The sequence below is a fragment of the Pocillopora damicornis genome, chromosome 5 (genome assembly GCF_964200805.1).
Source record: "Pocillopora damicornis chromosome 5, jaPocDami1.2, whole genome shotgun sequence".
NCBI lineage: Eukaryota > Metazoa > Cnidaria > Anthozoa > Scleractinia > Pocilloporidae > Pocillopora > Pocillopora damicornis.
This window is the reverse complement of record NC_142674.1, coordinates 2,361,166-2,376,271: the sequence shown is the minus strand read 5'-3', so window position 1 is coordinate 2,376,271 and position 15,106 is coordinate 2,361,166. Positions and strand designations below refer to the sequence as shown.

At 38.1% G+C, this 15,106-nt stretch overlaps 3 protein-coding genes across 4 annotated transcripts in view; 1 reads left to right on the top strand and 2 right to left on the bottom strand.

The window, feature by feature from the left end:
• The window catches only part of LOC149044708 (uncharacterized), a 2,113-nt gene extending 1,744 nt beyond the window's left edge, over positions 1-369 (bottom strand). Inside the window, exon 1 of the mRNA XM_089207275.1 lies at positions 1-369. This exon is cut by the window's left edge and continues 1,744 nt beyond it. Coding sequence (XP_089063401.1) covers positions 1-166 — 166 coding nt within the window. The 5' untranslated portion in view covers positions 167-369.
• A 1,021-nt stretch (positions 370-1,390) lies between these two features.
• Positions 1,391-8,547, top strand: LOC149044707 (B-cell receptor-associated protein 31-like). 2 transcript variants are annotated; one of them, XM_089207279.1, is made up of 6 exons: positions 1,391-1,565; positions 1,709-1,809; positions 5,069-5,222; positions 5,757-5,896; positions 7,125-7,225; positions 7,843-8,547. In XM_089207279.1, the coding sequence occupies exons 1-6, from the start codon at positions 1,474-1,476 to the stop codon at positions 7,894-7,896; spliced, it is 642 nt and encodes a 213-aa protein (XP_089063405.1). In that variant the 5' UTR covers positions 1,391-1,473; the 3' UTR covers positions 7,897-8,547. The 2 variants fall into 2 exon arrangements, with proteins under 2 accessions (XP_089063405.1, XP_089063404.1); XM_089207278.1 differs by lacking the exons at positions 1,391-1,565; positions 1,709-1,809 and adding an exon at positions 2,296-3,775.
• Positions 8,548-10,966: 2,419 nt separating this feature from the next.
• The window catches only part of LOC113686595 (striatin-interacting protein 1 homolog), a 32,398-nt gene continuing 28,258 nt past the window's right edge, over positions 10,967-15,106 (bottom strand). Inside the window, exons 16-23 of the mRNA XM_089207274.1 lie at positions 14,794-14,845; positions 14,625-14,699; positions 14,393-14,493; positions 13,969-14,035; positions 13,590-13,694; positions 13,034-13,117; positions 12,293-12,413; positions 10,967-11,910 (exon numbers count right to left, since the gene is read on the bottom strand). Of these exons, the coding sequence (XP_089063400.1) occupies positions 11,618-11,910; positions 12,293-12,413; positions 13,034-13,117; positions 13,590-13,694; positions 13,969-14,035; positions 14,393-14,493; positions 14,625-14,699; positions 14,794-14,845 (898 nt within the window). The 3' untranslated portion in view covers positions 10,967-11,617. The remainder of the gene's footprint in view (positions 11,911-12,292; positions 12,414-13,033; positions 13,118-13,589; positions 13,695-13,968; positions 14,036-14,392; positions 14,494-14,624; positions 14,700-14,793; positions 14,846-15,106) is intronic.

Here is a 15,106-nt window from a genome sequence, read left to right as displayed (position 1 = left end):
AGAGTTTAGCTACTTCTTCTTCTAATTCTCCGTCGTCCATAAGTGTATCTAAGCACTGGTTTATGAGCTGTTCGTGTTCAAGAGTGAGATCTCTTCCTACTCTCTTGTAATATTCTTCATTGTCTAGTTGGCGTTTAGCCTCCTTTACATAGTCCTTTGCATTCATGATGACCGTAGCCCCGCCTTTATCTGCGGGCTTGATGATTATGTCCGTGTTGTTGCTTAGTCTAAACAAAGCTGCTCTCTCACGTTTGGTTAGATTATTACGTGGAGATCGTAGATTGTGCAAAGTCTCATCACTGATTTCTTGCCTTAATTTGTCAATATATGTATTAAGGTATGGTTCCCTTGAAGGTCCAGTATACACCTTGCGCTCCTTTTGGTTCAATTTTTGAATAATCGATGGTTGGTATCCAGGGCCGTCTGTTACGTCTTCTATATTCTCAGGAGTGTGATATTCCTTAAGGGTTAGTCTACGGGCAAAGGCATCAATGTCCTTACTGATTTCATATTTTCCTGGTGGCGGTGGTGTTGGGCAAAAGTTAAGTCCCTTACGTAGAAGGTTTGTTTCCGACTGCGTAAGTTGAATGCCAGATAAGTTTACTGTTCGTCTATTTAAAATATTCTCTATCTGTGTGGATTTCTCACGTGTCATTTCTTTGGGTTTGACTTTACTTTACTTCTTTTGCGCGTATTAACTCCTTCGTCTTGATTCCGGTTTCTCCTTGTATTTCTCTGTTGCCTTGTCGAAGCCATTCTATAAGGTAATATAATTTGCACAATGGAGAATGTGCTTCCGTTTTCAACGCTTTATTCAAGACCCGACGCGTTTCGGCATTTGCCTTCCTCAGGGGATATATATATATATATATATTGAAGAAATGTAAAATGGTTTCCGTGTTTACATAGCCTGATGTAAACACGCAGGAGGTTGGGAGAACACGAGATAAACGTAGGAAACCACGACGCGAGGCGGAGTGGTTTCCAGCTTATCGAGTGTTCTCCCAACCTCCCGCGTGTTTACATCAGGCTATGTAAACACGGAAACCATTTTACATTTCTTATATAAAATAACTAATGAAAGAGGAACGAAAACCGTGTTTACATACGCTCATGTAAAATAGTTTTATGGCCAATCAGAGCGCGCGTACTATTTGAATTATTTTATAAATATATATATATATATATTTATATATAACATGAATTTTTGGCACACATAACAATCAGGAAAGTTCTGATGTGCCTGTGACAACTTGTCAAAAATGAGACCTAAAATTGGAAGTGTTCGTCATTGGATCGGAGTTGATCGGAATAGATCCGATATCCTAAATTGCTAGGCTACCAAGTCTAGAAGGCTCGGCTACGTCAAAAGTCTGACTATATATTCATCACTTACATTCATTAAACATTCATCAATAAAACGCTGAGAGGAGGTTAGAAGAGTTCGATCGAGAGACATATTCGCAAAAAACAATGACTTTCCAGTGGACTCTCGCTGCTGGCTTTCTGTACGCCGAGATCATTGTTCTTTTGTTGTTCTGTCTTCCTAATATTTCTGTCGAAAGGTAAGCTTTTTGAAGAGGTAGAATCTAAAAACTTGCAGCCGAGTCGACCGAGCGTCATATGAAAGATAACATCAGTGTAGAGCTTCCAGCTTGGCGTTGATCATTGCAATGAATGATTAACACTTTTGCATTTTGTATTTTAGATGGAAACAATTTTTTTACTCCAGGATCGCGGCTATTTTGTTCAGTCATGGAAATTACTACTTCGGCGTCTTTGTGTTGATGATGGGTCTACTGTTAGCAGGTGATACTTGCATTTTGACGTTCAAATGACTCGTGTTATCTTCATAGCGCATTTACAAAACTAGCAAGCTTTTTAACGATTCATACTACACTCTACCGTCTGTATTGAACAAGCTAAGCCTGTAATAGATAACTATGTTATCAAAAGTTAATTTTACGTAGTTCCATGCCAAATTCTGCATTTTTCATCACACATTATGTATTTTTGTCTTACTTCCGGGTTGTGCCCAAAGTGAAAGGGAATTTTTCATTAGCTTTCCTTGATCGAGAAGAACCAAATAGAGAAAAACCGAAAAAAAGAAAGTCACTTGTCATTTCTGAGTCATATGTTTTTTGGAGATCTTTTAAGCTAATCTTGCCTTCAGCGTATAATTTTATATCGATGTCGAGTCATCCAAACTATCATACAATCCTGTTTGTAAACCACCACCCAACCTATTGGCCATGAGGTTGCGCGTGAGACTGGGTCGGTTTCGCTTCGAAGTGCATTATCAGATTGTTTTGGGGGACGCTGTTGTTTGTGAAAAAGAAGCTTCGATCTACCGTAAACATCGATCTCTTCGAAAATGGATAAATTTAGCTGTTGTGTTCCTGGATGCACCAAAAACTGGAGAAATTCACCAAATATTAATTTCACACTTTACCAAGCGATCCTTCAGTAAAAAAGGTGTACGTACAACTGATACGAAATGTAACCTTGTAGAAGGACGCACTAAGCACAAGGATTTGTGGAGCGCATTTTCCAAGAGGAATGAGGATGAGTAGAATTTAACTTCCTTCAATATTTCCTTGGAATATCATCCCAAAGAAGCGCCGTAATATACAGAAATCGCAGCTACCTCCGAAAGGTGAAAACAAGTGCCCACAACAAGTGCTCCGATTGTTGACAGCAACGAATGTGAGAACCTGCAGCAATTTGAAAAATATGCTGTTGGCCTATCTATACGCTTGCAAAACTGTAGTTTTTATAATCATTTACTCTTCGATCGAACTGACTCTTGTCTTCGATCGAACTGACTTTTGGTTTCGATCGAAACGACCTTCGATCGAACTGACTTGCTACCTGCTGTTGATGTAAACACTGATAATACAATTCAGAAAGACCAAGCTTCCCAAACTGAAGTTTGTACTGAAGACCAAGCTTATCAAGTGGAAAGTCTCAACGAATCAAAAGATCTTAAAGATGAAATCGTTTCTATAAAACAAGAGATTGAATCGCTGAGGAAAGCCGTCAGTGATTGAAACAGGCACAAAACCATTTTTCTTGTAAATTCCAAGCCTGCATATTCCATCATCAAGAGATTCTCCTTCCTTCAATCCAGTGTTCTTGAATTCAACAATCTGGCTGTCATTCATGACTCCGTCAGTAGACGTACCTTAAAATGGATGTGTCTCAGATACAAGAAAACTTGACTAGCGTACCTTCTGGCTAGTTTCATTTTCAAATATTTGGATGATACTTGATTCGTATTCAATACCATCTCTCATGGTATAGCATTTTGAGAAAGGGCATATGAAATGACAAAAGAGAGTCAAATAATTTTTTCCTGTTTTTTCGTCTCTGTTTTTAATCTTAAAAATAAGTTTGAAATCTGCACCGTGTTACTGTTTGTGAGAAGTACCCAGTTCTTTAGGAGTGATGTTAGCTGAAGCCTTGTCATCTTTCCTTTTTTTACCAGAAACATGCTTTTCAAACTCAACTTCTTGAATAACTGTTGGTTTCTTTTTTCTTTTACTTGGGACATTCCAAGTACATGGTTTTGATATGCAAGGAAGCTGGTCACTTAGAGTCTGTTTATTGTTGGTTGATTTGTTGAAGATGTGTTCCATAGCAAATAAAGTGGCAGTTAGGTGGTTACAGCATCCATCATTCCCAGCTGGGCAAGGGCAAAATGCTCTTTTAATTTCAGAGTTGGCACCTACTAAGATTTTTACAGTATACTCTGGTCCAGCCTTTGAATATAAAGGTAATACTTGGCTTGATGTAGAAGAGTCCATTGTCAGTTTTGCTATATAAACCTAATACTTTACCAGACTAATAAAAGTTGTAACCTTTCATTATGGGTTTTTGCACAGACAGTTGCTTCTTAAACTCAACTTCTTCAATCAAATATTTCCAAATTTGACTGTAGCCAATCTTAGGAACCCTTAATATTCCAGCTTTGAATCCATCTATCGGGAATAGAACATCTGTTGATGGACTGACTTCTTCTTCCAAACCAAGTCTTAGGCACTTTTTCTGAAGATTAAGACCTCCATCAGGGTCAAAAAGATTATGGGATAATCCATTGTCTATGTCATCATTTATTGTGACTCTGAAACCACAGAAAAAGGACTCAATGAATTCTGAAACAACAAAACCATGCAAAATGGTGGGAACAACCTAATTTTACGTATGCCATGATCGTATTACCTTTTTCATCAAATCCTCTTGCTTTTGTGATTCCTTTGCTCCCCTACAAGCAAGCCATTGCTTAGGAATTGCAACTGTATAATGTTCAGCTGATTTTGGTAATTCAGCACCAGGTATATAGCTTTCAACTAATTTCAACTCAAAACAGCCCCATAGTGTGCTTTGAAGCGAAACTGAGCCAGTCTCACGCACAACCTCAAAATGGCCAATATTTCCTGTTGATTTGGGATTCAGTTTTTCAACCATACTTGTCACTATTATTGATAAAGCAACAGAAAAACCATTTTGTTAAACTCTATTTTGAATCCAAATTTTCCCATGAATTGCTATTTTGAAGAATTTTTTGTTGTGTAATATTGAGACTGGTGTAGACATTGATCTATGACTCAAGTGACTACAGGACTTTCTTGCCCTTTAAGATGGAATCCCATCTAACCAAATAAAACATAGCCTTTGTAATTAAACTGAATTTACTCTAATCATGGCTGGCTGGTATTCTTTAGCATGCCTCTCTTAAAATGTGAAAGCTATGAGATGTTCAGGGAATATTTCCCTTTAACCCTTAGGAGTGTTTGGCTTCTAATTTCTCCTTAAAGTAAAGGTCATGAGAATAAAGGAAATGATCTCCAGTTTAAGAAGCTCCAGATTGTTTAACAAATTCTCCTAGGTGGTACCACAGAAAATGTAAAGAGAACAGTGTGGAGAATATAATTATATATCTAACTTAATCTTAATGTTATTTCTTAACCTCTGTGTGATAGACAGCCAACAGAAAGCATTAGCCAAAAAAAAAGTGTTGAAACCATCAAAATTAGTCTTGCATTTTCATTAATTTACTGTTTTTTAGATTCAATTCGTCAAACCATCAAGTATAACAAGCTGGTGTCCACTTCTACAGGGGACTTGCGCAACAATCCTCAGGCTGAAGTGATGGCTAAGATGAACTTGTTTCATGCACAGCGTAATCTGTACATTTCTGGATTTTCCTTGATTCTTTTGATGTAAGCTGTGTTATTAAGTATTAACCTTAAAACTGATAGAAATGATTGCAACAGAACTTCTCCTTACCATATCACCATATTATCCAATAAATAAGAAATGAGAGTAGAAGAAAATATCAGCTACAGTAAGTGGTTATTTTCTTGCAAGAGCACATGATTCTTTTGACTAAGTTTTAATGAAAATTGAAATGGTCAGAATGGTTAACTGCTTCTTGCGTCTTTGGAGTTAAGGGATTTAATTATTGCTTTTGAAATAAGTGAGTCCCAGGCAAGAGGCATGTTATAGGAACCATTTAACTTGAGTTTGAGCCCAAAATTCTACCATGGATCTCTTTGTTGAAAGTCTATATATGGAAATGAGGAAAACTGAACTATTAATAGTAAGTACTGTATGGGAAAATTAAAGAAGTTAGCATCACTTACCTGAAAATGATCAGTCTGCTTGATAACACTTTTTTATCATGGAAAAGTAAGGAAATTTTGAAAATCAATTTTTGTGGCTATTATAAATTTTCACCTTGTTACCCTTCACAGAGTGCTACGTCGTAATGTTGCAAGGCTTCTGTCCGAGGCAGAGACAGGGAAGAAAGATGAAGATAAAGTAAACCAAGAGCACAAAGAATTGAGAGAAGCCTTGGAAGATAAATCCAAGGAGCTATCTGAACGATCTGAAGGTGCTGCTAAGTATAACACTTTTTAACAAGGGGGGGGGGGGAAGGGGGGGCAAGGAAAAGGTTAAACTGTCTTCAACCATTTAGCCCTTTCACTCCTATGATCTGAATATGACACAGAAGGAAAAACAGAGACAAAGACAGAGACAAAAGATGAAGATAAAATGAACCAAGAGTTGAAAGAATTGAGAGAAGCCTTGGAAGATAAATCCAAGGAGCTTTCAGAACGATCTGAAGGTGCTGCTAAGTATGACACTTTTTGACAAGGCGGGGGGGAGGGGAGGGGAGGTCAAATTGTCTTTAACCCTTTAGCCCTTTCACTCCTAAGATCTGAATATGTATTCTCTATACTGTTTTTCCAACATGTCTTTAAAATTTAGCTCTGAGGATTTATTGGCCCTCAGCTAAAGGCTTCTTTTCTTCATGTCTCATTGCCTTTCTGCACTAAAATGTATTGATACTGTGAGCAGAAAGTTGACTGTTTGATGATCGCTCCAGGGAGGTGAACTTCACCATACAATTTCTATACATCACCCAGCAGAAAGGTAATGAGAAAACACAACCAATCAGTTGACAGGTTTTGTCTTGATATAACATAATTTTCAAAGAAACTGTGTTCTTAAGCAGCTAAAAGGAAGCCCCCTTAAACATCAGGATGTATTTTCTCTACACTCTTCTCTATGCATTTCCTAAAGTGCTGACAAAAGGAACTTGTTTACCAGTCAAGAGCTTCTTTAGCTGGTGATCATTTCCTTAACCCTTTAACTCCCATGAGTGACAAAGACAGAATTTCTCCTTACAATATCAATGCAGTATCAAGCAGATCAGTGATGAGAATAAAGAAAAATATCAATTAGGGGATTATGAGTTCATCCAATGTCAAATTCTTCTAACTAACTCCACAAGAACTGTATGGTGGATGGGAAGTTGAATTACTAAATGCGATCTTGGAAGTTAAAGGGTGAATGTGTGATTCAGGGGTAATATTGTGGAGAGAAATTAGATGTCTGTCACCCTTAGAGGCAAAGGTTGGTGGTTTACTGTTATAAAACCATAAAACCATAAAACCAAAATCAAGATAGTAACAACAGCCCAGTAGTAAAGAAATATCATAAGGAGCCAATCAGAACTCAAAATTAAAGATAAACAAACTGCCTAAGCTCAGGGAACGTTTCACATCTGATTTGTTGCACATTTTTGACCTTTTCTGGTTTGGTTTTAATCCTGGCAGAGCTTGAAAGGGCAAAGAAAGATTTGGCTGCATTGAAAGAACGGAATGCTGAACTGACACGAGAATACGATAAGCTTTTGGAGGATTATGCTAAAGCACAGGTGGGAGGGGAGGGTTGGGAGATGGGTGTAGATTTAGCCTTAGAGCAGGCCCTTGTCACTTGCGCTGCAGGACACGCCTTTCTCCGCCCGCAGGAAGGTTTGGGAGGAGTCGGGGAGCGATTTACCTGGGGTCTGGCACTAATAATGAGGGCCTGAAAGGACGCTATTGTCTTTTCATCATCTGCGTTCGCCCACGAATGCAGCATTCTGATTGGTGAAAAAATGACAGGTCCTGTCATTTTGAAACAAACTATTACTTTATATCGATGTCAAACGCAGACGTGAGCCAGCTTGTGACTTGTCCAAGGCTTCACATATCCTCATTGGGAATAAGAGGTTCTAGAAAGGACGCAGAATTAATGTAGAAGGAGATTTATGGGAGTATTTACCGTAAAGAAATAAGGAACTAGGATTGTAAAGAGAATCAACTGGTTTTCTTGTAAAACTTTTTGAGCGTTTTGAAACTCGATCCTCCAGCCTCAAAATTCGACTCTCGATTCCCGAATATTTCGAGAATCGAGGTTCCAAGTTCGAGTTTCGAGTCGAGATTGACATTTTACCAGTTACCGTTACCCACCTGAGGTTCGTTTTAATTACTTTTGTTTTTCTTCCATCAGGCCAAGCTGGGGAAAGACGAGAACAAAACAGGAGAAGATAAGAAAGACAACTGAGGACATGTGACCATCATCTGGATTATTTAATAATTATTAGTAGTAATATAACACATTTATTTGATAGAACAGATCTAAAGATAGCTCGTCACATAGTCTCTGTTTAAAGCTTGTGAGAAAACTTAGAAGTCAGTAACAAAAATCGCTGTGATGCTTGTTTGAAAGTTGAAGTAAGTTTGCATAAGATTTTATGTTGAAAAAAAAAAAAGAGAGAGAACTGAATTAGTTGTAACTGTGCAGAAACCTTAGTGAGAGACTTGACCATCAAGTGTTCTTCCTGTCAGTTAAAACACAGTGAAAATGAATTATGTTGACACTCAGGATAATCTCCTCAACCTCAGTTTCCCAAATAGTCTTTTAGGCCTTTAACTTCCAAGATCTGCTTGTATATTCTCCCCTCCAGCTTTTACACAATTCCTGGCAAATAAGTGAGACGAATTTGGTATTAGATCAAGATAACAACTTCTACCTGATAAGTTTGGGTATTCTCGCTTGCCCTTTGCTGAATAATGTATGGATATTATAGAGAGAAGTTTCATGTTAATCGCTTCCGGAAGTTTAAGGGAAACGAGTTGCTGTATGGATAATTCAAAACGTCGTGGGATAAGAAACTTTTGTCAAGTGTCTATTAAATGAAGGGAATTCTGTGAATTTTTTTTATACATTTAACTGTAAGGTTACTTCCCACCTTCAGAGGCCGAAAAAACCGATTTTTCTGTTATTTGACAAAACTGAATTCAAAGATTCAACCTAACGTTTCCATGAAAAAATTTCTGAAATCTTTAAAGACACCCAAGTTATTTAGAAAAGCTTACTTTTGGAAAAAAGTTAATGGATCAGGAAGGTGTCAGTCAGAAGGTGTCAGGCGAATCCCCCGGGGGAATTTTCGCAGCAACCACTCACGTTGAGGCTCGATTTCCATGTTATTTCCAAATTTTGTTTACATCACGCACTTTACCAAATTCACACGTGGAAGCTCTTTGTTTATGAATAATTCTTTGCTCATGGAAAAATCAAAAGTGGAAGAAAGTCCTTGGTTAAAAAAACAGGCCCAAAGAAGATCGTGTTACAGTGCACAGAACTCCATTTTTTCTCAAACAACAAATCTACCATTTTCACAGCACGAGTAACACATTTACTATAGGTAATCTGATATCTTCTATCTGTGCAGTAGTATCGCATTTCTCCTAAAGCGCGGTAAAATACACGTTAAAAACACAGAAAAGCCAACATTTCTCATTCTAAAAGATGATCCCATTTTACGAACCTGTCATTTTGACACAAACTAGTGATTTATATTGATGATCAATTGCAGACCTCACGCCAGCTTGTTACTTGTTCAAGGCTTCATACTTTCCCGCGAACGAAGAAACACTCGAAAAGAAGCGCTGATAATGTTAGCCGGCTCATTGGGAACAAGAGGTTCTAGAAAGGGCACAGAATTAATGTAGAAGGAGATTTAGGAAAGTATTTACGGTAAAGAAATAAGGAACTAGGATTGTAAAGAGAATCAACTGGTTTTCTCATAAAATTCTATGAGCGTTCCCAAACTCGAGGTTCCAGGTTCGAGTTTCAAATTGAGATTGACATTTTACCAGTTACTAATACCTACCTGAGATTGATTTTAATTAGTTTTGTTTTTCTTCCATCAGGCCAAACTGGAGAAAGACGAGAACCAAACAGGAGAAGAAAAGAAAGACAACTGCGGTCATGTTACGATGACCTGGATCATTTCATTATCATTATCATCATCATCATCATTATTATTATTATAATTATTGTTAATGGTAATATTATCATTATTATTATTTTTATTATTAAAATCATAATCTCTGTTTAAAGCTTGTAGGAAAACTTAGAAGCGCGTCACAGTCAAAAGCTTGCGCATGCGTGATGAGAACTTGACTGCGTTTTGCGTCTCAAGACGGGGAAAAACGAACCCCAATTTATATCTCAGGCATTCTACAGGAAATCCTGAATCCTTTTATAGGAAGGTTGCTCTGTTGGGAGTACGTCATATCAACTTCAAAAGTGTTGAAAAATATCTTTCAAAATAGAAACTGATTTTTGTAAACAGTATTTGTACAAGTAACCTTCATAAAGTTGTAGTATGGAATTATTTGGAAATAAAGGTTTGTGAAGCGCTAAAGCGAATTTTCTTTTGTGTTTCTTTTTTCGTGAACCTGATATTTTGATCCTGCTTTAGGCGCTCAGTAATTAAAGCGAAACACAATGGTGAACAGCGCCATAGTGGCGAAGGACTGTAAAACCGAGGGGGGGCTTGGGTAGGGTGGAGTAATGACCTGTCCCAAGCCCCCCTCACCCTCGTTTTAGCTCTGCCGTTTGTACAGTGTTCCGTTTTACTCAATGTACGCCTAGAAAAGGTTACCTTTTATTAGTAAGAGTTGTTTGGTGGGTAGAGTCGTTGCTTCTAAACACGTATATATTTTGTTGTTGTTGTTGTTGATCACCTTTCTCAAAATTTTTTAAGGAAATCAAGAGTGCTGACATAGGTCCGTGTGGAGTCCACAATTTTGGTGGATCGATTCGGAATCTCTGTTGTCGTGGAGGCGAAATTATCATCTAGCTTACTTCCCTTTCAGACGTTAACTCTAATATCAGTCCAAAACGGAAACCCATGCCGAATCGTCTTCAAATGTGAAATCTGTATTCATTTGTTTTCGAGCGCCGCAGTGCGCTATGAAAGGATTTAAAATGTTCAAATCACAGTTTTTATCAGTAGCCCCATTGCATAAAGTTCATGTTGATGGATATTGTATAATTTCGACAGAATCCTTTCGGGAGTTATGAAACGAGTTGAAAGATTTTAGGGGCAAACTTTTTTTTAGTACAGGGGTGAGCGAGCTCGCAAAGGTTGTCGGGAGTGAACTTGTAATGCGGTGAAACCTCCAGTTGTTGGTTAATACAGTCAATCTTCTCTGGTGCGACCACCTTTAGAGCAGGGGAAATGGTCACTCAAAGGAGGTGGTCCCCGTAAAACAAAGATCAAAATATAACTCCAAAAATAAAGGAGAAAAATTCAATTGCATCCACTGAAAGAAAACACTTATTCTTCTCTCATTGGTTTAATGACGCAGTTATACAAAGTTTTTCTTAAAAAAAATTCTAATTCTGAAAGTCTTAGCGTACTCTACGCGTCTTTTTAACTCTTGGTTTTTGTGACAAGCACATTGGCAGTTTGAAACAGAATCCCTTTTAAATCACTAGAAATCAATTGCCACAAAAACTTTAAGTGACATGGCCACATGATTTGAAATTTGTGCGTATATCTATATGCCTATTTATAAATTAGTTTTGACCCATCGGCGTAACCCAAAGATTTCCTTTTATCTTGATGATGGTCCTTATTGGAAACAAAAAACAAAAAACTTTGACAAATTAAGGGCTTCAAAAAGGGTCGCGTAAGGTGAAGAAGATCGAAGAAGGGACGCTAATTTAAGAGTTCTTGAAACGGTATTTAGCAAAGAATTCTAACGAGCATTTATATGCAGGGCGCTGAAGGGAAGTAGTCGCTTCACAGAGTGATCGTTCAAAAGAGTGGACTACGCGACTTGAAAGAACATCCAAAAAAGGTAATGACCACCAGAAAAAAAAAACATTTGATAACTTTATCATTCTTCATAACAAGGAGCACAAACTATGTACACAACACATGGTGCAGATCGAGTGAGTCAAACAGGAAGGCATGCTAAGTAGCTGATTACTCCACACATTGTGCTGTACAAGAACACAATTGATCCCAATCTATGGACACTGAAAACACCTCCCGCTCGAGCCATCTCTCGTAGTTATTCTTGAAATCGCTGCTCAAATCGATCTTCTCTCCTAAGACGCTCAAAACGTCGTTATCTACCGGCTGATACTCGTCTTCTTCGACGCTTTCTCCCAGGCGGTCGCCATTCTCGAAGCCGTATCGACGGTTGTTGAAGCGATCTACACATGTGCGCAAAGCGTTTTCTTCACCTTGGAAGTCCCAGGGCCGGGCATCAAGATCTATTGATTAAAATAACAGTTGGATAACTTTTGAAGGCCTTTAGATCACAGTACGAGTGCGAGCTGTTATGATAAAAGTCGAGGGGAAATATGTTTTGAAATAATTGGCCTACCAAACCCGTGACCATTGAACAATTGTTTGTTAATTTCTCTAATTGCTCGTTAGTATTTTGTCAGTCTTGGTTCCACTAAAAGAATATTGTGACAAATATAATTTCAAAGCAGTGGCAGTTTCGCGCGAATTTTTGGGTGTTTTAGTTGGCTGTCACGTTCTGTTTCCTGCTTGGCCATTGCGAGAGGGAGAAATTTTCAAGGGAGAAATCATTCACATGACTTGCGCCGACCAATAAGAGGTCAAATCCACGATGAATGATGTGCTCACCGTTCCCATAAGCCCAATCGTCATTGAGCCGATGCCGGACCCTTTGGTAGATCGCGGACATAGTCTTCATGTTACTCTTTCTCCAGTTCCTTCCTAAAAACTTAGTTTGCGCCTTCAGCAACTAAGAAAACAAAACAACGTAAAAAGGAATTAATAAACAATACAAATTCATCAAATTTGGATTACGTTATTCATCTTACCCACCAGTAAAGGCAATTTCCTACTTCCAAGAACCTCACTTAAAAGACGAGGCAAATGTTCTCGCTTTTCCCCTCGTGACCTCCCCAAGGGTGGATCCAGGTTATTTTTATCGACGGGGGAGGGGGGGAGCGAGTCCAAGCATTTATTCAAAAAGGCAGAGAAACTTTTTTTAAACTAGACCCTAAATAAGGGGAGATATATTTCAAGACAAATAAAATAACAGATACTTCATATTGAGTAGTAAAGTGCGTTTCTGTCGTTGCAAGAATTTAAGGGTCAGATAAGTGCTAAAAAAAAAAGACAAGAGAAATCTGACGCGGGAAGGGAGGGAGAGGGGAAGGGCTTCGGACTTCTGAGATCCTCTACACGGATCCGGCAATGTTTCCTCGTGTTTCTCTGGGATGCTTCCCTACGACGTTTTTTCCTATTCTAAGACGCACTTCCATCAATATTTGTTAACAATAATACAGTTCTTAAAAAGGTTCAAATGCCAGTTTCATATTTTCCGTGGAAAAGAATAATACCAAGAACTTTACTAACCTTGAGAACATACAATTGAAGGAGTTCGTGTTTCACCTTCAACACACGCTTTAAGATTGGAGCGGATTTAAACACAACAAGCATCTGAAAGACAAGACTCTTGTTAACAATGCAACCAGTTTCCTTTGTCACTTTTGGCTTCGATCACTTCTAAGTTTTATCGCCTTCTACACAATTTTACTAGATTATACGAATCTCACCCTCGAAGGCTTATATGGGAAGGAAAACTAAATAAACAAACAAACAATACACTGAAGCTAAATCAAAGAAAACTTTAAAGAAAGATATTCACGTGTACTTCACTTGAAAAAGTTAAGCCGAGTTAGAATCGAGGGTATATATCCTACTGGTTTTTGAGAATATGTAGCTTAAAGCCGAGACTACCCCGGTATCAATCTATTCTTTGTGTTTGCGTATAGTCACAATTGCAAATACGAAGAAGGGTTAGCCCATTACCTTCACCCCATAACTGTCCAAGGGCTAACAGACGGAAAAAAACTAAGACTAATGAACAAAAACAACTACTGCAAAACGCTACAAAAGAAGTTTCGTTTACCATTGTGCGCGAGTGTTTCCATTTGGTGAGTTTTTGAAGAATGCGTACAAGGTTGATGCATGAGAACAGATTTCTCCAACAGCAGGCTTCCTGATCAGCGTTTTCCTGTAGTAAAAATATCGCACAGTATCGTAAAACTGAAACAAAACCGTTACGCCAAGTTGTTTATTTGATATCGGGGATCAACCCCGTGTGGTCCAAACCCTCTCACGGCTTCCCGCTCGTCTGCAAGGTTCTGCGCAAAAAGAACCGCTAGCTTCGGAGTGTTTTCCTTTTATTTCGTACCACCCTCCTGCTAAATGAAAGCACTGCATGAACAACACGACGTTGCCATTTCAGGAAAAAGTTTACGTAGGGGCACTTTTCGGTCACTACTCACCAGGCTTTCGGCGGTTAGCTCCAAAGGGTCACCCAGGATGCATGCTGGGAAGTCAAGTTGAGGTATGCTATAAAGAAAATACAAGCTAAGCTGGTCAAGGTACTGATCAAACGGTGAGACATGGTTCGCGAAGTCTTTTGAATTGACAAGTGACTTAATTGGGTGAAATAGAACCAAGTAACTTCAGAAAGACGGTCAGGATCAAGAAGAACTAAACATGAACTACTGGAACAATTTTTATCTCTTCAACATGGAAATATTTAAAAGTTAAATGTACTTCTATGAAAGCTGAATGGTAGTTCGTTTGCGCTCTCTTGATTCCAAGATCAGTCACCAGATTCTTAACACTAGTCTTAAGAGACAAATACTGCAGCCAGTAAGGAGAATTGATATTTTCAGTTAAGAAAAGAGACAGCTTACTTACGTGTTCTTAGCAGCAACAAAGGCGGAAATATTTTGATTCAGGTATTTCAGAATAAGAGGAATACAGTTGGCGAAGACGAGATGTTGGCTCATGTACTCAAACTGGTAAAAAAAAAAAACAAAATTAAAAGACACAAGGCAATTTAGATGTCGTATGAAATATGCGTCAGCTACTCAAGAAGGAAAGAATTGCAAATCACTAGAAACATGATTAAAGTTTATTTCTACCTCACCTGATAAATATGATTCATCTTGTAATGTTTAAGCAAAAGAAAGAGAATTGCTGATATGGCTTTCACTATGATCTCCTAGGGATGAAACAGAACACAGTATTGAAGGTACGGAATAAAAAGACCCTCTAATCAGAACAAGATTTCAAGCAAATATTTGTGGAATTCTCACCTTGTGTCTGTTAACATCAATTCCAAGTTTCATGGACGTAAGAACTGATGAGCTGGTATAACAAAAACATTATTAAATCAATTTCTGTGAACACTAGGCACATAAAAAAAGCAAAAAAAAGACAAAATGAAACATACAAACAAACAAAACAATCAATAAGAAACAAAATAAACAAAAACAAACAGACAGAGGCACAGAACAGAAAAAAAGGAGTACACACAAAACAGACAAACAAACAAATAGCAAAACAACAAAAAAAGAGAACAAACGAACAAATAAACAACAAATGACAGAACATACAAACAAATAAACA

Coding starts and splice junctions, on each gene's coding strand:
- LOC149044707 (XM_089207278.1), top strand. CDS start 3,574: ATGCAAGGAAGCTGGTCACTTAGAGTCTGTTTATTGTTGGTTGATTTG. Junction 5,223..5,756: donor TTTTCCTTGATTCTTTTGAT/GTAAGCTGTGTT, acceptor TACCCTTCACAG/AGTGCTACGTCGTAATGTTG. Junction 5,897..7,124: donor GCTATCTGAACGATCTGAAG/GTGCTGCTAAGT, acceptor TAATCCTGGCAG/AGCTTGAAAGGGCAAAGAAA.